Genomic DNA, 18603 nt, shown 5'->3' with positions numbered 1-18603 from the left:
GACGTAGTCAGCTTTTACTCGACTCTCAGCTCTATGCGATGGGCTGGAAACTCTATCAAAAAAAGATGTTGAGTGCCGTAGTGCCCAGGTGGTCCAACGTCGATGACGAGCACAGACCAAACCCGCTTCGATTCGATCGTTCTCCAGGAATCTACATTTGCCGTGCATCAAATCTAACAATGCCAGAATTCCTCATCAATAAGTCATAGGCATCTCGCATTATGAATCATGAAGAAGCTTTCGAGACCTATAATTAACGTGTTCGGGGCGCAAGGTCGTCAAAGAAATGCAGCGTGTGCACTGAGACTTCCATTTGCGCGTGCAATACATGCAACGCCACGGTTCGGAGCAGAAAGTTCCCTCCCAGTCATAAATGAAAAGTCCACCACACCACAGCTAGTCGAGCAGCCTCAACGTGGAAATGAAGGCTCCAAAGCCAGGAAGCGGTTACAACAATTCGGAACATTCACGATTCTCTTTGCCGCAGGATGGATGCTAGAAGACCAGCGAAAGGCGTACTTTGCTCCAGCAGGTTCGAGCACAACTGAATTTGTCAAGTACACAGTGGTCCGAAAAGAAGTCGTATCATCAACATGCACAATTTTTTCATTACAGTCAGCAACGAAGGCGACAATACCTGCGACTGTCCCTGACGCAGAATGGTCGATCAACAGCGTGGAGCTGAAGCAACCACAGTTACAGATTGTTCGATCATACACATGTCTTCCGCCCAATGCGGATCAGCCCGAGGATGAACTACGATTTCTCATCCGCAGAGAGCAGAGAGGCGAGGTTTCAAATTACATTCATCGATTACCCATCGGTGCTGAAGTCGAGATACGCGGCCCGCATGCCGAATACGTGATTCCCGGAGATACACAGAGCGCCATCTTCCTCGCTGGTGGGACCGGCATCGCTCCAGCCCTACAGGCGGCAGATGTCCTCGATGGTGAGGCGGATCTCCACATCTTGTGGGCGATGAGACGACGAGAAGACTGTATAGGAGGCTTGAATGATAGCCGCGCTGAAACAAGCCGGTGGACTTCGTGGTTCAAATCAAGGGAACGTGCGCAAAGCAATGCAACCGATATGAATGCGCAAGCTGCCGAAAAGGGTGCAATGGTCGCACAACTAGAAAGTCTGAAGCGATCATTCGCGTCATACCAAAAAGATCAGTCACGTCTCTCTGTCGACTACTTCGTGGACGAAGAAAACTCATTCATAGACCCTGCACGGGTCAAGAGCATCATTACAGATCAAACAAGTAAAGCAAAAGAGAAATCGCCTGGTCGAAAGATCATCTTTGTGTCAGGCCCGGCGGGTTTCATCAGCCATTGGGCAGGCCCGAAGCAATGGCATCAAGGGCAAGAGATCCAGGGTCCTCTGGGTGGCATTCTGTCCACTTTTCAATTAGCCGGATGGGAAGTTGTAAAATTATGAGAGATGAGAACGTCAGACGGGCCTGTACACTTACTTGTGCGTATATGTTTGGCATGATGCGATCTCATGTCGACGTCGGTTAGTGTTCGTACGTTCCAAGGTTATCATCGTTAGAGCAAGCGCAGTAGAAGGCGCCTTTTGAGAAGCACTTCAAAGCACGTGAACTAGGGCGATGTCGGACTTCGAAGCCGAAACCTGAAGGTACCTAGGTAGTCTGTGATAACATGCTCGCACAAATTCGGCAATCTGTATCCGCACGCAATGACTTCACCAAACGTCGACCTCGAAGTACACCTGCATATCTCCTGATAACCAAAAATCTGCCGTCCGGATTTGCCGTCAATAAGCAAAGCCCGGTGTGTGCTAGGGCCCAGGGTGCCGACTGCGCATAGCGTCGGGCGGAGAGAAGCCACCTGCATGGCTATGACACCTAGGGATACAGTACTGTAGAGCGTCGCGTTCCCTGCACGCATGAATTGCACGGTGGCGCATCGCGGAATCCTTTCCTCTGATCAAGTAAGCAGCGTCGTATCTGACGAATCGTAAAACTCCGCCATCGCAATGCACCTTGATATATCTCCGGCCCGAAAAATGACCTTTCAATCCGCAAATTTACATTCGCAATACTGTTCGAAATGGCTCAGTCGACAACCTCAGTGAAGCCGCCAGCGGTGATGGCGGTCTCGATGCCTACCGACGACAATGAAGCAGCGTACACCGAAGACGCGCAGCCAGTTCGAAATGCAAATTCACGGCCGGCATACTTTCAGTCGACCGTGCAAGAGATTTTGTTCATAGCAGCCGCGACAATGGCGATTGGGATGTCGTCAATGCTCGCTGGCTCGATCACTGTCACTTCATCGTTCGTGGGTGAGTCACTGAACATGTCGACTGCAGAGATTACATGGCTATACTCTTCAAGCTCGCTGAGTAGTGGAGCCTTTCTGCTATTTTTTGGCATGGTGGCTGATCTATTTGGTAAGATTGGTAGTTCCGACTAATTGTCTAAATGCAGAACTAATTAGATGCCGCACGCAGGTCGTAAACTTATGTTCGTAACCTCTATGCTACTTTTCTCCCTCTTCTGCCTGGCCGCTGGCTTCGCTCAAAGCGCAATCAGTATAGATGTGCTCAATGGCGTTCTCGGTCTCTCTGCTGCTTCAGCGGTTCCGCCCGCGGTAGGTCTGTTGGGTGCGATCTATCACCAACCCGGACCGCGAAAGAATGCCGCTTTTGCGAGCTTCGCGGCTGGCAATCCCATCGGATATGCGTTCGGTACAATCGCTGGCGGCGTTACGACCAGTCTTTTCGGCTGGCGCGCATCTTTCTGGTGGACGGCTATCCTCATCTTGATCTTTACAGTGGTGTCATATTTCAGTGTGCCACGCGAGACCAGCATCAAGCAACCACTGACATGGACAACACTCAAACGTTTTGATGTCGTCGGAACGATATTGACTGTTTGCGGCATCGGGATGTTCACTGCGGCACTAAGTTTGGGCCAAACTGCGCCACAAGGCTGGAGCACAGGGTATGTTCTGGCTTTACTGGTAGTCGGAATGGTCATGATCATCGCGTTCGTCTTCTGGGAGATGCGCTTCGAAAATCCTCTCATGCCCATGCACATATGGAAGGATCGCAACTTCACGCTGGTCATGTCGATTTTAATGCTAGGTTGCATGTCATTTACACCCTCGGCATTCTTTCTGGCTCTGTATTTCCAGAGCGTGTGGCAAAGGTCAGCAATCTTGGTCGCAGTCTATCTCCTGCCGATGGCTATCAATGGACTTCTTGTCAACGTCTTTGCAGGATTCTTCCTACACAAAATCTCGAACAAGATTCTGATGCTTGCCGGAGCCTCTGCATATGCAATAGCAAACCTGCTCTTTGCACTCAACACTTACGATTCCAGCTATTGGGCATTCTGTTTTCCTGGGCTCGTCATCCTGGTCGTTGGGGCCGATTTGGAATTCAACGTCGCGAATATGTTTGTCATGTCTTCAATGCCGACATCTCAGCAGAGCCTTGCGGGCGGGATCTTCCAGACTGTCACGAAGCTCTGTGTTGCTGTTGGGTTCGGTATAGCTACGGTAGTGTATGACGCTGTGGAAATGCACCCGAGTTTGTCGACCTATTGGGATGAGCCAACTCGGCCCTTCGCCGCGGTGTTCTGGACATCGTTTACGTTTTCTGTGCTCGGCATATTGCTTGTTCCATTCTTGACGATCGGGACACAAGGTGGGCAGGCAAGGAAGCCCGAGAGCGAAGATACCGAGGTTGCAATTAACGAGAAGGGAGCATCCGTGGGTGCTGCAAACTCACAGGTCATCTTGGAGACGAAACTGTCGAAATCAATGTCCTGATTGTGCGGAGCTGATCACTGTCGACAGCTATGCAGATTCTGCTGATGGCTAGATATTTTCATCCCATCGCATCTATGAAACCCATCGGATATGAATGTGTCGTTCTCGGTCGTCCAGGCGGATTTGTGGGCGTCGTGGACGATCACAGTAGTTGAAGCAGGTGCCGTCTGGGGAACCATGCGTCGCAAAGTGACTGCAAACACCGGGATACCTCCAGGCCGAGATATACTCAATTGCACGCAGAATGATGAGCGAGGTATTCTATCGCGTGGCGCTATTGCACGGTTACTTGGCGGAGGGTGTCAACCAAGGGCAAGTGCAGGTGGCGATGAGGACTGGTGAGATCGGACTTATCGGAGTGGGTTTGTTCCGGCGGTTTGATGAGTGCCCACGGGCAGGTGGTGATCTGCCCAACGTGATAATGGAAGCACCACATCAAATAGATAATAATATGCGTCTGGACTAGTGGAATAATGCAGGCCATGGGTGGTGCGATGACATCGGACAAACAATGCTAAGCGTCCCCCACGTTCCGTGCCGGGCGGCGCGATCATGATGACCAACACACCACTGATTCGGACTCGGATCCATTGCATCCAACCACAACGCGTCGCCAAGCTCAGCGGATGATGCGTCCATTCTCGCCTCTTCACGGAATAATGAAATTGGCATTGTCGCAATGGGCTAATAATGGAAGCGACGACCAACGCCACTTCCGGTACAGTGTCTATGTTGGGCCTACCAGCGATTCGTTAGAGCCTTGGTATCTATGACAGCGCTGCACGCGATTACACGTGCTTGAGGAGCCTCTGGAACCGCCATCGCCACGCTAGTCCGCCGCCGCTGCAGCTACATATCTCAATCATAATTATTATTGAGAGCCTCGTACGCCTCGACTGCTTCTGCGTCTGATCGCTGCTGTTCTCGGGATCCATCCCGGACAACTGACGAACTGTCACGACGTAGCTACAGGCGCATCCGGACGATGGGTTTCATACGACAGACATGGACGCTCTGCGAGAAGACGTTGCTGGTTGTCTTCTGGCGCAACTGGCTCGGGACAAGCATTCTTGCCTTCTTCGCACCGATCATCTTCATTTTTATCATCGCCTACTCTAAGAACTTCTTCGTCCCGCCAGCAAATTTCGGCATCGGCACCCCGACTCCCATTCGATCGTTATATGACGCTGTGTCGGCATCCGCAAATGGCCGAAATACTGTCGCTTTCATTAACAATGGCTTTACTGGCGGCGCCATCGAAGCGGTTATCAATCAGATATCGGAGCCCATTAGAGCCGCGGGAAAGGAAGTGCGTGTGTTGACCAGGCCCAACGATGTCTTGACCGTATGCCCCAGCACCATCCGAGGTGTAACCCCCTGTTTCGCAGGAGTGGTTTTCCATTCTTCACCCACCGAGGGTTCAGGTGGAATATGGAACTACACCATGAGGGCTGACGGAGCTTTCGGCACCAATATCTATGTGGAGCGTCGCAACAATGACGCACAAATCTATACCATTCCGCTCCAGCGTGCTATCGACTCTGCCATCGCATCTCTTAACGGCACCTCCTTGCCTGCGACCATTCAGGAATATCCGTACACCTCGGCGAATGCTCAGGAACGCGATCGTAACATCAACAGGCGCTACATGGGTACTCTGATCAGCATTCTAGGACTTGTCTACTTCGTCGGAATCGTGGGCGTCTGCTATCAATTGCCAGGACATATGGCTGAGGAGCGCGAGTCTGGCATGTCCAGCTTGATTGAATCAATGATGTCTACTCCGCGCAGACTCATCCCGCAAGCTGCTCGTCTGCTCTCCCTTCACATTTCTTTCGACTTGCTCTATCTGCCCAGCTGGATAATAATGTCCCTCATTGTCGCACGATTGAACTATACTTTTTCGAACGTCGGGATCGTCGTTGGCTTCTACGTCCTTTCTGGCTTGTCGCTGTCATCTTGGTCGATCGCATTCGCAAGCTTCTTCCGCAAAGCACAGCTGTCCGGAATCACTGTCACAATTACTTCTATCGTATTGGCAATTATTATTCAAGTCATACCTCCACCGTCGACAGGGGCTGTTGTGATCTTGAGTCTCATCTTCCCTCCCATCAATTTTACAGTTTTTATCATCTACATGGTGTGTACAATCCCTACTCTCAGCGGATGATCGCGGCTGACATATTATGCAGGCGTACTGGCAGCAACAAAGTCTCCCAGCGAGTCTAGCCGAGGCTCCACCCGGTGCGCCGTGGTCTGTGCCAGGCTATGTGTTCTTCATATTCGCTTTCTTGCAGCTCATCATTTACCCTGTCCTTGCAATGCTCGTTGAGCGGACACGATACGGGACAGCGTCCAAGTCTCGACAGTTGCTGTACACAGGAGGGTCTAGACCTGAGGCTGCCAAGATCACATCCCTGAATAAGGAGTACACTCCCGGCCGGTTCATGACGATGCTAGCACGGCGCTTCCCGAGGTTCTCGCGCCCTATCGTGCACGCAGTCAATGACCTTTCGCTTTCCGTGCTTCGAGGTCAGATAACGGTGTTGCTAGGCGCAAACGGCAGTGGCAAGAGTACCACACTCGACATGCTGGCAGGTCTTCAAAAGCCAACCAGTGGTGACATTCAGATCGATGCTACTGGCGGTATTGGCCTCTGCCCACAAAAGAACGTTCTATGGGACGACCTCACTGTTTATGAACATGTTCGCATTTTCAATAGACTGAAGTCAGAAAAGATTGATACCCGAGCCGAACTAGAATCTCTTATTGCATCCTGTGATCTGGAATTGAAGGCAAAGGCTCGTTCTGGAACGCTATCGGGTGGACAAAAGCGGAAATGCCAACTTGCAATGATGTTCACCGGTGGATCGAGCTTGTGCATGCTAGACGAAGTAAGTTCGGGACTTGACCCACTGAGTCGTCGCAAGATTTGGGACATTATTCTGGCTGAGCGCGGCAAGCGTTCGATTCTAATGACTACCCACTTTCTCGACGAAGCAGATTTGCTCTCGGACGAAATCGCAATATTATCAAAGGGAAAGCTTGTTGCGAACAGCTCGGCTGTCGAGCTGAAACATCATCTGGGCGGAGGCTACCGGGTCAAGATCTATCACGAAAATACCAAAGCTCTTCCTGCTGAGCTTACTACAGTTCCCAATCAGACTCTCGCGGATCACACTGTCTATAATCTCGCTACGTCTGCTGCGGCAGCGGACTTCATTGCTCGGCTAGAACAGGCCGGCGTACGAGAGTATCAAGTCAATGGACCATCAATTGAGGATGTATTCTTGAAGTTGGCGGAGGAGGCTCACGAGGATCTCGAGAAGGATAGAGTACAATTGACTTCGGCCGCCGGGAGTGAGGAATATACCGCAGACGAGAAACCACTCAAGCTTGTTCCCGGAAAGACCCTTTCCTTCTTTGGCCAGACTTGGGTCCTGTTCCGCAAAAGAGCTATCATCTTAAGGCGGAATCCTTGGCCATATTTGGCAGCACTGCTTATACCCATCATCGCAGCCGGTCTGGTCACGCTCTTTGTCAAAGGCTTCAAGGCTATATCCTGCGATCCCGCAGATCAGGTATCACTGACACCTGTCAGCGCCGGCTTGGAGAATTTTCTCGCGATTCAAGCCCTGATTATCACAGGCCCAACTGCTCAACAGTCCTTCATTAACCAGGTCTACCCTCGTTTGAATTCGTCGTCCTACCTCAATGCCAGCTCATTTGGACAATTCCAAGATCTGTTGAGTCAAAATTACTCTAAAATCCAACCTGGTGGAATATACCTCGGTGACACTCCGACATTTGCTTGGCGTGGCGACTATTCCTTGTACTTCGCAGTGGCGGCGCAGAACTTGCTTGACATCAGTCTTCTAAGAATTCCCATTATCGCCAGTTATGACGCATTTGATTTGCCATTCTCGCCGGAAGCAGGAAACAGCCTTCAGCTGATCATTTATTTCGGTTTGGCTATGAGCGCATTCCCTGGCTTCTTCGCTTTATATGTCAACACCGAGCGCGTTCGGAACGTGCGAGCACTCCACTATAGTAATGGTGTCCGCGCAGGTCCATTGTGGCTGGCCTACACCTGCTTCGATTTTCTCATTGTTCTACTAGTAAGATCGAAAATCATCTCTGACTCGGTCCGCGCGTAAGCTAACAGTGTATCACAGGTGAGCGCGATCTCGATCATCATTTTCACATCAGTCACAAATGTATGGTATGCACCAGGATACCTATTTGTGGTTTTCACCCTCTTCGGACTTACGGCGACTTTGATGGCATATGTCGCGTCGCTATTCACCAGGAGCCAACTGGCTACTTTCATCATCGCGGCCGGCGGACAGTGTGCTTTTTTTCTGCTCTACTTCATCGTGTTCCTGGTCCTTCTCACATACTCACCGCCCGCAGTTGTGGATAAACGCCTTTCCATCGCAAACTACACTATCGGAGCTTTCTTTCCTGCCGGAAACCTTCTCCGGGCTTTACTACTGTCTCTCAACGAGTTTTCCTTGCTCTGCCGCGGAATGGAGGTAGCATCGTATCCTGGAGCCTTCGGAGTTTACGGCAGCCCAATCCTGTATCTGACCATCCAAGCGATTGTTCTGTTTACCATCTTGGTCTTGTGGGATAGCGGGTGGAAACCGACCTTCTTTCTGCGGTCCAAGCATCGCTCAAGCGATCGGGAAGAAGTCGAAGACGTCGATCCAGAAGTGTACGAGGAAGCACGTCGTGTGGACAACAGTAACGATGAATTGCAGGTCAAGCATGTCACCAAGGCTTTTGGCTCAAATATTGCTGTTGAGGACGTTACTTTCGGAGTGCCTCGTTCTGAAATATTCGCTCTGCTGGGACCCAACGGTGCTGGCAAGTCCACAACCATTGGGCTCATTCGCGGAGACACGCAACCAAGTGACAAAGTCAGCGAGATTCTGATCGAAAACAACTCCATCATCCGATCGCGAGCGACAGCAAGATCATACCTTGGTGTCTGTCCGCAATTCGATGCCATGGACCAGATGACTGCCGTCGAGCATCTTCGGTTCTACGCCCAGGTTCGTGGCGTTCGAGACGTCGAGAACAACGTTGAACAGGTCATTAAGGCTGTTGGCCTCGGCCCGTTTAAATCCAGAATGGCTGCGAAGTTGAGTGGAGGTAACAAGAGAAAGCTCAGTCTAGGTATCGCTTTGATGGGCGATCCATCAGTGCTCCTCCTCGATGAGCCGAGTAGTGGCATGGATGCCGCTTCTAAACGTGTGATGTGGCGAACCCTTTCGTCAGTTTCTGAAGGACGATCACTGGTACTCACGACCCATTCCATGGAGGAGGCTGATGCTCTGGCCGATCGCGCCGGTATCATGGCCAAACGTATGCTGGCTGTCGGGACGGCCGACCAATTAAGGAAGAAGCACGGCGACGCGTTCCATGTCCACCTGGTTCACCGCGATGCACCGAACACTAGCGATGAGGATATGGACGAAATCAAGGCATTTGTGAATCGCACATTTTCTGGAGCTACCACAGAAGAGCGTGCTTTCCACGGCCAGCTCCGTTTCAGTGTCCCCAACAGTCAGGTCGTCGACGAAGACATGTCTTCGACAGACGAGATTGCCGATGACAAAAAGAACGGCGTTCGCAGTATTGTCACTCGGTCAAGTGGTAGCAGCATCAGTGCGCTGTTTGCTCAACTTGAAGCCAATAAAGAGAATCTTGGCTTCGAATATTACTCTGTGAGCCAGGCGACCCTTGACCAGGTATTCCTCAACATTGTCACGAAGCACAACGTCCTTGAGGAGAACTACGCTCGTACGCATTCGACTCAACGGAACTTCTGGAAGAGCCTGCTTGCTGCGTGTTGCATTTCCTAAGCACTTCTATACATCGACACACACTAAGATAGATTTAGACGACCAGTACAATACTCTTTGTCCTTCCGCTGTGGTTCATTATTCGCACGCGTGGTGATGTAATCGGCTTCGTAATGCCCTTGCGGGGCACCGCAAGCGTGGCGTTCGCGTGCCTGCCCCAAATAACCACGACGTCCTCATTTGTAACCACCTACCTAGGTAGGTAACACTGCTCAGATGGTGTCGCCGTAGAGATCTAGATTCTGCACCTTTACCATTCTTCAAATATAGACCTGAGCCTTTATCATTCATTTAAATCCCACAGGTCGCGAGACAGCAATGGCTTCGACAACACCTGGCGGCATCAAGCTGTCGACGGAGCATCTCGACCAAGCCGAACAAGCACTATCCCGATTGACCTCCAAGGCCGGTGCCCAGCCTCAAGTTGACCCCAAGGAAAGCTTGCACGCACCTGCCAGTCACGAATCATCACACTCCTGGTTCCGCTCCCTCTTCCCGTACAACTCCCTAGAAGACCTAGAAAATGCGTGGCACATGGGCAATTATGTCATCGACCGCAAGACTGGTCAGAAATCATTCGAGGAGATGAGCATTTATGTCCGAGTAAGTAAAATCGTTGTTTCGAGCACATGCCGAATTGGATCTGGCACTGAGAAGTTGCAGCTCGGCATGCACCTTCTGTATTATGGATCAGAACAGCAAAAGGCTCTTCACTGGAAGCGGGCACAGGACATGCTCCGGAATCAAAGTGTCAGCATGGGAAAGCAATATGATGATCCGCAGAGCAAGGACCATATTCAGCCCTTCATTGACAGTTTTCATTTGAAAGGCTCGCTTTCCGAGCTAAAGGTATGCCGTCACGCATTGAACCTACTTTGAGAGGTGACTCATACCATACTAGGAGCCCGACCCTACGAAGTACAAGACCTTCAACGATTTTTTCGCGCGAGAGCTGAAGGACGGTGCTCGGCCGATCGCAGAGCCGGAGAATGAACGAGTGCTTTCAAGCCCTGCTGACTGTCGACTAACTGTTTTTCCAACCGTTGATCTGGCCAAGAAGTATTGGATCAAGGGCAACGGATTTACGCTTGCTGCACTCCTGGGATCTGACAAGCTGGCGAGTCAATTTGAGGGTGGCAGCATCGTGATTGCGCGACTTGCGCCCCAGGATTACCATCGATGGCATTCGCCGGTGACTGGCAAAGTCAACAGCATCACTGATATTCCTGGGACTTACTACACTGTCAACCCGCAAGCCATCAATGAGGCCGGAACATTGGACGTTTTCTGCGAAAACAAGCGATCGGTCATGATGATTCAGCGTTCGGGCACCGGAAGTCCAGTCGCCGTCATTGCTGTCGGAGCGATGCTCGTGGGGAGTATCAGATACAATCCTGGCATCCAGGTAAATGCGGAGGTGCGAAGAGGGCAGTGCTTGGGTGCCTTCCTTTATGGAGGCAGCACGGTGATAGCTGTTTTCCCAAAGGCCGAGGCCGCTCTCGATGACGATCTGGTCCGGAACTCTACTGAACAAGTGTGCGAGACTCTCGTCAGAGTTGGGGATCGTATTGGTGTCACTCCGGACCAGGTTTAGCAGACCAGGAAGCCGACGAGGGTTTGATTACGACCCGGCAGGGTTCTGAAATGTATGTAGCTCTCTTGTGGGTCCTAGGATTCAGTTCAACGCTTGTCTCGACGCGAATCTCCGCTACGGCCAGGCGACCTTGAGCGAATGCGGTGGCCTCGGCGGCGCTCGCTTCGAAATGGACTTCGTGAGCGGTCTTTCTGATGTCTCCACGATCGCGCGTCACGCCGGTCATCGCGGTCTCCTGGCCTATCCCCCGCTTCGCGCCTCGAGTGCGAGTGCTCCATGTGTCTGTCTCGGCGTTCGTGGTGATCGCGTCGTCGTCCATCCCGCGATCTGTTGCGGTGTCGTTCGCGCCTCCTGTCTCCACTACGACTTCGGCTTCGACTCCGACTTCGATGTCTGTCCTTGTTTCGTTCGCGATGTTCGTTATGTCTTGAAGATCGATCAGCTCGATCGCGATCTTTGTCCTCACGGTGTGGCTTCAACCCAATAACATGGGTTCCTTCTTCAGTCTCATCGTCGTCTAGAGTCTCTTTGAGCGCCTTGTTGATCTCTCTTTGGGTAATCTTCGTTTCACCGAGGGGTTCGTTGTTGGCGTTAGTGCGATCAGGCACTGGCAGGCCCAGCGCGCGAGCCATGGCGTCTTCCTCTGCTTGTTTAATCGACTTCAGTTCTTCGCATTTTCTTTCCCTCTCCCGCTCGGCTCTTTCCTCAGGAGTGAGATCGGCATCGTCGGCTCTGGCATACCAGTTGAGGTCTTTTCCAGTCTGCCATCGTCCTACTGGAGCCTTGAGTGAGTGACCGAGATAGTTCTCTCGATGAGCACTAGATTTGACGTCATCCCACGAGAAGTTTACTCCACCTCGTGAGCCTTCTTTCCGAACTGTTTGTACAAGATCCATAATGATGTGCAGTAGATTTTCCGGTTTTGCCAACGGATTCCGAAGTTTTCGACCTTCAAACGCTGAGAATGCCGGAATAGTGCTCAACAAAGCTGTGTAGGAGACCCGGTGGTGCTGTAATAGCACTCAGCCTGGTGATCGTGACGAACAATCTAAAGAATGCGACCAATGATTTTCGAAATCTAGGGTCGTGCTTACTAAGCTGAAAGTGCAGTTCAGGATTGGAAGTCTCAATGCCAATGGAGCCACGTTTAGCTTCCTGCGTAATTCCAATGCAAAACGTCACCGCTGAGTGAAGATGTTACGGAACGGCTTTGTTGCTTTGCTGGTCTCGGTGTCTGCTGTACTAACGACTGCCGAGACATCTGCGTTCAGCAAAGCGAGCAACGATAGTCTGCTATGGGGACCATATCGATCAAATCTCTACTTCGGCATTCGGCCTCGACTACCACGTTCCCTTTCCACGGGTCTACTTTGGGCTCGAGTCGAGGACTTCACTGTCATACAAGATCAGATCCGTGTCACCTGTGAACAACATGCGGGCATGGCAGGTTATGGCTGGGATGCGTATGATCCAAGAATCGGCGGCGTACAGGTGGTGCACGACAAAGGCCATGGCATTGATCTTGAGACTAGTTTCGTGAAGTTCGACGAAGGCATTGGAGGATGGGCAGCCAGGATCAAAGGCACGATCAGAGACGACGCAGAAGCTGGTGCTGGCAGCCCGCGCGGCACCCACCAACTCAAGACCGCTGTATGGTTCAGCGTCACTCTCGATGGCATCGGAAGCATTGAACCACGAGATGCCGAATCAAATGCGGAACTTGGCTACGAAGATGAAGTCGAATTCACGGGCAATTCTGCTGATCTTGGTGATTTCAAGCTTAGAATCACAGAGCCAAAAAGCAACTCACATCCTGTCGCTTCGCACGAAGCATACCAATCAAGACCTCTTGATCGAACCTTAGTAAATTCGTTTCAGATTGCTCAAGAAAACATCTGGCAAACAAAGGGTATGTACTTCAGAAGGATCACACGATGTTTCCCGGGTTCCTAATTCTAGCTGCATAGGAATGCTTTACTCCTCACTCAGGACTACCATCGATGAGCTTGTCGAAATTTACGGCAACGACAAATTGCCTCCCCCGTGGCAGACATTCACTATCCCAAACAAGCCAGGGAAGGGCAATGGTCACCTCGTTCAAAAGAATTTTGAAGGCCCATTTGAGTTCGACGTGTTCTACACGCCAGCCTCGAAGGAAGCCGTCACGTCAGAGGATCTTACCAAAGCACTGAAGTCGGCCTCGGAGGCATTTGACAAGAAATATTCGAGCACTTTCCAGCGACAAGCTCCTTTCACTGACAAGAAGTATGACGGATTTGGAAAATCACTATTCAGCAATCTCATCGGAGGTATCGGCTACTTTCACGGAGATCAGATGATCGACCGATCATACGCTCCTGAATACGAAGAGGATGATGAAAATTTCTGGGAAGCCGCTGCTGAGGCACGCGCTCGCGGCGCGCAGACTCCCGAAGGTCCATACGAGTTGTTCACATCGGTACCCTCGCGACCCTTTTTCCCCCGTGGATTCCTGTGGGACGAGGGATTCCATCTACTGCCTATTCTTGAGTGGGATGCCGAAATTGCGATGCAGATCATTAGCTCATGGTACAACACTATGGACAGTGACGGATGGATCGCGCGGGAGCAGATTGTTGGAGATGAAGCGAGAAGTAAAGTCCCAGTGGAGTTCCAGGTTCAATACCCACATTATGCAAATCCGCCGACTTTATTCATGGCAATTGAAGCGCTTTTGAATAAGTTCGATGGATCGGCAAAGACTAAGGGTGCGCTTTCGGAGAAGTTTGCGGACCCTGAAGCAGTCAGGAGCTGGTTGACGACCTTGTACCCGTTGTTGCAGCGCAACTTCGACTGGTACCGCCGCACTCAAGCCGGCGACATCAAGACTTATGAGCGTGAAGCGTTCAGCTCAAAGGAAGGTTACAGATGGCGCGGACGAACTCCGCGTCACACTCTAACTTCTGGACTGGATGACTATCCGCGGGCTCAGCCACCACACATTGGCGAGTTACATGTAGACCTGCTTAGCTGGATCGGACTTATGGCCCGCAACATTCAGCGTATTGCAAGCTACCTCGGTGAGACCGAAGACGCTACCCGATACGGCAAAATTGTCGAAGCAATTGGGCGAAATGTGGATGACCTTCATTGGTCCAAGGAGAATAAAGCATACTGCGATGTGACTGCGGACGAGTACGACGAGTCCTCACATGTTTGCCACAAAGGCTACATCAGTCTCTTTCCCTTTATGACTGGTCTCATTGGTCCTGAGCATCAACACCTTAAGGAAGTCCTTGATCTCATCGCCGACGAAAACGAGCTCTGGAGTCCTTTTGGTATTCGTAGTTTGAGCACTCGGGATTCGGGCTATGGCCAGGACGAGAATTACTGGAGAAGCCCAATCTGGATCAACATGAACTACCTGATTGTGAAAGAGCTATTGGTGAGTCAATGGATATGTTCCGCGCATATATACGGACTAATCAGAAATAGAATATCTCACAGCAGCCGGGACCTCAGCGGGAGCGGGCGCAGACGTTGTATAGCGCACTTCGCAAGAACCTGGTTGACAATGTCTACAATTCCTGGCTCGACACAGGCTTTGCTTGGGAGCAATACAACCCAGACACCGGTGCCGGACAGCGCACACAGCATTTTACGGGATGGACTAGTTTGGTGGTACAGTTGATGGCAATGCCTGACCTGAAGGCAGGGGTCAAGGTCCACGATGAGTTGTGATGTTGGCAAGACAACTAGAAGGCTACCGACACGCGCTTCAATCACGAAAATGAGTTCTGGCCCTGTCGTGGACTGCAACAAAATGGCTCCGGTTATGCTAACGACTGCTCTGTGCACAGTCTCATTACCTTGTCATGACTCACCTACCAAAAAATGACAAAAGATTTTGCCCTATTTCCGACCCGACAAAAAGTTTACTTCCTTGAAGACTGACATCCGCTCGTTGAACCATTCACTACCGGGTTTTGCACAGTATCCCATACACGTGGTCTTCATGCCGCTTGACCGAGGCGGCACCTTTTTGGGCGCAAAGCTTACACACGGAGAACCTTATGAAATTTGCCCCCGAACATTCGGGCTTCATGAAGCATGGCGAGGTCTATCAGGATCCGGTAAAGGACGGGAAGTGGCCATTCGTGGCTTACTTCCAGGTGGTCGCGAAACTGACCGGGGGTCGGGCTTAAGCAAGGACAATTGGTGAATTAGTTCGGGGGTCTTTCGAGTACATGATGGAATGATGGGGTTTTTCACTTTGAAAAATTTATCGCAGCTATCATGCTCCAGTTCTTGACAGTTATGGTCGTTTGGAAAGGGGACGTCATGTCATTTTTGGATCAAGTAGTCTCTCATACCACCTCTCGAAAGAGAAACTTATAAAAGTAAATTCATTTTATAACCTCATCTTACATATGTAGCTTGGTGCTTGGAATTTAGGACTGCGATGGTGTGTAGGCCCATTGCGCTTCACACATTCGACAGCGTCCAGAAGATCCTGCTTTAGACCGTTCAGGACAGAAGACATTGCCCGATCAGGGCGCACTTACCCCAACACTAACCCTACCATCGACGACTTCCGAGGTGCCAAAGTTTTAAGGCTCGTCGCAAGTGACGCAAGAGCCTACTAGGTAGTTCGCCTCTTTCCCCAGACTAAGGGTCCTCAGAATGCGGCTGTCTTGTCCAGCTCATGCTTATAGATTACATAAGCCTCACGTCTCCATCAACGTGAATCTCGCGACTAGCTTCACGTGTCGAGAGCCATCGTGAAAGTCCCATACCGCAATGGCGACAAAACGATTAATCAAAGAGCTCGACGCGTATCGACGCGATCCATCCTCCGCCGTCCCGCGCCTTGAGCCGCAGAGCGACGATGACCTCTTCCGTCTGGTCGCGGTTTTGAAGGGTCCACAGCGGACACCATACGAAGGTACGACAACGAGACGAATACGCAGCGCGGAAGACGAGAGGATGGAAGAAAGCCTTCGGTCACCTCAATGCCAGCTGAGAACACACAACTTATCATTCTTCGTGATATTACTCCCTACTAACTATGTCTGTCTATACAAAATCAGGCGGCCGCTGGGACATCAGCATCAGCATCCCGGACGCCTACCCGAACGCTCCGCCCGAGGTGCGCTTCAAGACGCCCATCTGCCACCCGAACGTGAATTTCAAAACTGGCGAGGTCTGCCTCGATCTGCTCAAGACCTCATGGACACCGGCGTACGGCGTCGTCAGCACGCTCGAGGCGGTCCAGCAGCTCCTCAGCGCGGGCGGCGAGCCAGACAGTCCGCTCAACATTGATATTGCGAAACTATTAAGGAGTGGGGATCTTATCGGTGCGGAGGCGTTGGTGCGATTTTATACGCAATTGTATGCGACTTGATGGGGGTGGAGATATGAGGAGGAAATATGTTGAGGAAGTTGATGGAGCATGGGAGAACTGATGTGGAAGATGGCGTATAGTCATTGTACGAGGTTATGAAATCCCTGCAACTGCAACATAATGTACTTTGAATGGAACTGCTACAATTCATGGCGCTTTGGAGACGACACGTCTAGAAGTCACTCATCGAGGTCTCCAAATTATCCAATGCAATTCTGCGTATCGACGACTTTTGTTGGTTCTTCACAGCTGAAGCATTCTACGACTCTGCTTGGAGTGACAGAGCCCCATCGAACCATGCTATACAAGTAATCTGACAACTTTTCCTCGCTCGCTGAATCAATTCTGTAAATCACGCAGTGACGGAGCATCAGCGAACACAAACATCAAACTTTTGCTCACTCTTCGGCATGACCTGTAGGCCCACCAGCACTGTAATCGGCCGTGACGAATGCGCGATCGACCTCGGTCAGACTCTCAGCACAATACTGCAGAGTCTCTGCGACGTCGTGCGAGTGACACAGCTTCGTTTCCTGGTCGAGGAGGATATCGAACTCGGTCCAGATGCCGTCGCCGGCGTGATAGGCCTGTAGAAGTTCAGAAAGTCAGTAACGACAGCCCAGCTGACTTAACAGGGGCGAGGGAGTAAACACTAACCTTGATAGATTTGAATCCTTCCACCACTGGCGAGAAGCGCCATGCGAGGTAATGGAGCTTTCGGATCAGATCATCTTCTGCCGCTTGGCCAGAGAGGCGGGTAATGTTCTCAAAGCACGTTGAACCCCAGTCATAAATGATGAACAGGGACAGAATACCAGCGCCAGCAGGATCCAGCCACCAAACACCTGCCGCCGAACCGACGAGCGGGAACAGAAGCGACAGCGTATTGAAGATGACATCAGTCTTGCAGTCCTGTGCCAGCGCCTGCACCTGTGTCGTTTTGATGGGCTTGCACCCGAACCAGATCACACCCTTGATGAGCACTGTTGCGCCTAGAGCAGCGATTGCGATGGGAGGTAACGACTCGGCCTCGCCCTTCAAAGGCATGAGCTTCTGTACCGACTCCTGGAGGATTGACATGAATGATATGACCATGATGATGGAGAAGACAAGGATGCCGAGCGGCTCAAGGCGTCGGCGACCAACAGGGAATTTCTTCTTGAGCGCACTCAGTCGCCATGCCACGAGCCGGTTTGTCGTCCAGACGATTAACGTGCAGAGAAGATCTAAAGCCGAGTCAACCAGCGACGCCATAAGAGACAGCGAAGGCGAAGAGAATGCCGCAATGATCTTTCCAACCAATAGCAAGATGTTGGCGACGACGTTTATGTTGATTGCCCAGCCCGCCTTCTTCTGTGCGTTCCGGCGCTTCTCTCTCTCATCGTCAGGTAGGAGCTCTTCGAGATGTCCAGACACGTCCTGAATTCCACCTCTTCGTTCGGCGATTCCGTCATGGTCAGGATCCGGGTCCATTGAGTCGATAGCATCGTCCGCGACGGCCATGACGACAGCGTCCACCTCGAGGATGTCATTGAGCCGTGCATTGAGGTTTTCGTAGTACTTTCGGACCGCCTTGTTCTTGATCTGCTTTAGCTCGTCATCGGATTTACGGTTCTTCTCGACGGAGTCTCGGTCGATCTGTGTAAGTAACGTCTTCTTCAACTCCTCGCGGCGATGATCGTCGACGACGGTCGATGCTGCATCCTTAAATCGCCAAGTTTTTGGCTTTTGACGAGAATCACCATTCTGAGGCTTCCAAGGATCTGTACGTCCGCTCTCGAGGTCGCCTGATTGGGAGGACAGCGGTCTGCCGTTGTGTTGGTTACCCGGAGTAGCACGGTGAAGCTCGCGTTTGCCGACCATTTTATCGGACGGTGATAAACTCGCTCAATAGAGTTGCTGGCAGGACACGAACTTATACCGTGTAGGCTACAGGCAAGTGAGACAGCACAG

At 51.4% G+C, this 18603-nt stretch overlaps 8 protein-coding genes across 8 annotated transcripts; 6 read left to right on the top strand and 2 right to left on the bottom strand.

Annotated features, from left to right (window-relative positions):
- Positions 1–103: 103 nt before the first annotated feature.
- Positions 104–1699, top strand: K489DRAFT_375645 (uncharacterized protein). The gene has a single exon (XM_033603730.1). The coding sequence runs from the start codon at positions 229–231 to the stop codon at positions 1438–1440; it is 1212 nt and encodes a 403-aa protein (XP_033464571.1). The 5' UTR covers positions 104–228; the 3' UTR covers positions 1441–1699.
- A 415-nt stretch (positions 1700–2114) lies between these two features.
- On the top strand, positions 2115–3803 carry K489DRAFT_406214 (major facilitator superfamily transporter; the record flags this gene model as incomplete). The annotated part of the gene is made up of 2 exons (XM_033607227.1): positions 2115–2418; positions 2479–3803. The coding sequence occupies 2 exons, from the start codon at positions 2115–2117 to the stop codon at positions 3801–3803; spliced, it is 1629 nt and encodes a 542-aa protein (XP_033464570.1).
- A 726-nt stretch (positions 3804–4529) lies between these two features.
- K489DRAFT_19729 (putative ABC transporter) lies at positions 4530–9832 on the top strand. The gene is made up of 3 exons (XM_033599579.1): positions 4530–5943; positions 5996–7921; positions 7979–9832. The coding sequence occupies exons 1-3, from the start codon at positions 4789–4791 to the stop codon at positions 9671–9673; spliced, it is 4776 nt and encodes a 1591-aa protein (XP_033464569.1). The 5' UTR covers positions 4530–4788; the 3' UTR covers positions 9674–9832.
- A 159-nt stretch (positions 9833–9991) lies between these two features.
- On the top strand, positions 9992–11267 carry K489DRAFT_310595 (uncharacterized protein; the record flags this gene model as incomplete). Its single annotated transcript, XM_033600716.1, has 3 exons — positions 9992–10276; positions 10337–10522; positions 10575–11267. 3 exons carry the CDS (start codon positions 9992–9994, stop codon positions 11265–11267), a joined length of 1164 nt encoding a protein of 387 aa, XP_033464568.1.
- Positions 11268–11294: 27 nt separating this feature from the next.
- On the bottom strand, positions 11295–12289 carry K489DRAFT_427874 (uncharacterized protein; the record flags this gene model as incomplete). Its single annotated transcript, XM_033608316.1, has 3 exons — positions 11734–12289; positions 11386–11693; positions 11295–11312 (listed from the first exon to the last, which is right to left on the bottom strand). The coding sequence occupies exons 1-3, from the start codon at positions 12161–12163 to the stop codon at positions 11295–11297; spliced, it is 756 nt and encodes a 251-aa protein (XP_033464567.1). The 5' UTR covers positions 12164–12289.
- Positions 12290–12461: 172 nt separating this feature from the next.
- On the top strand, positions 12462–14987 carry K489DRAFT_309826 (glycoside hydrolase family 63 protein; the record flags this gene model as incomplete). The annotated part of the gene is made up of 3 exons (XM_033600660.1): positions 12462–13176; positions 13235–14691; positions 14742–14987. The coding sequence occupies 3 exons, from the start codon at positions 12462–12464 to the stop codon at positions 14985–14987; spliced, it is 2418 nt and encodes an 805-aa protein (XP_033464566.1).
- Positions 14988–15909: 922 nt separating this feature from the next.
- K489DRAFT_375640 (UBC-like protein) lies at positions 15910–16965 on the top strand. The gene has a single exon (XM_033603729.1). It carries the CDS (start codon positions 16315–16317, stop codon positions 16648–16650), a length of 336 nt encoding a protein of 111 aa, XP_033464565.1. The 5' UTR covers positions 15910–16314; the 3' UTR covers positions 16651–16965.
- Positions 16966–17048: 83 nt separating this feature from the next.
- On the bottom strand, positions 17049–18513 carry K489DRAFT_310175 (cation efflux protein; the record flags this gene model as incomplete). Its single annotated transcript, XM_033600686.1, has 2 exons — positions 17049–17237; positions 17308–18513. 2 exons carry the CDS (start codon positions 18511–18513, stop codon positions 17049–17051), a joined length of 1395 nt encoding a protein of 464 aa, XP_033464564.1.
- Between the last annotated feature and the right edge of the window lie 90 nt (positions 18514–18603).

Source organism: Dissoconium aciculare (assembly GCF_010015565.1).
Source record: "Dissoconium aciculare CBS 342.82 unplaced genomic scaffold K489scaffold_1, whole genome shotgun sequence".
Lineage (NCBI taxonomy): Eukaryota > Fungi > Ascomycota > Dothideomycetes > Mycosphaerellales > Dissoconiaceae > Dissoconium > Dissoconium aciculare.
This window is presented reverse-complemented; position numbering and strand designations above follow the sequence as displayed.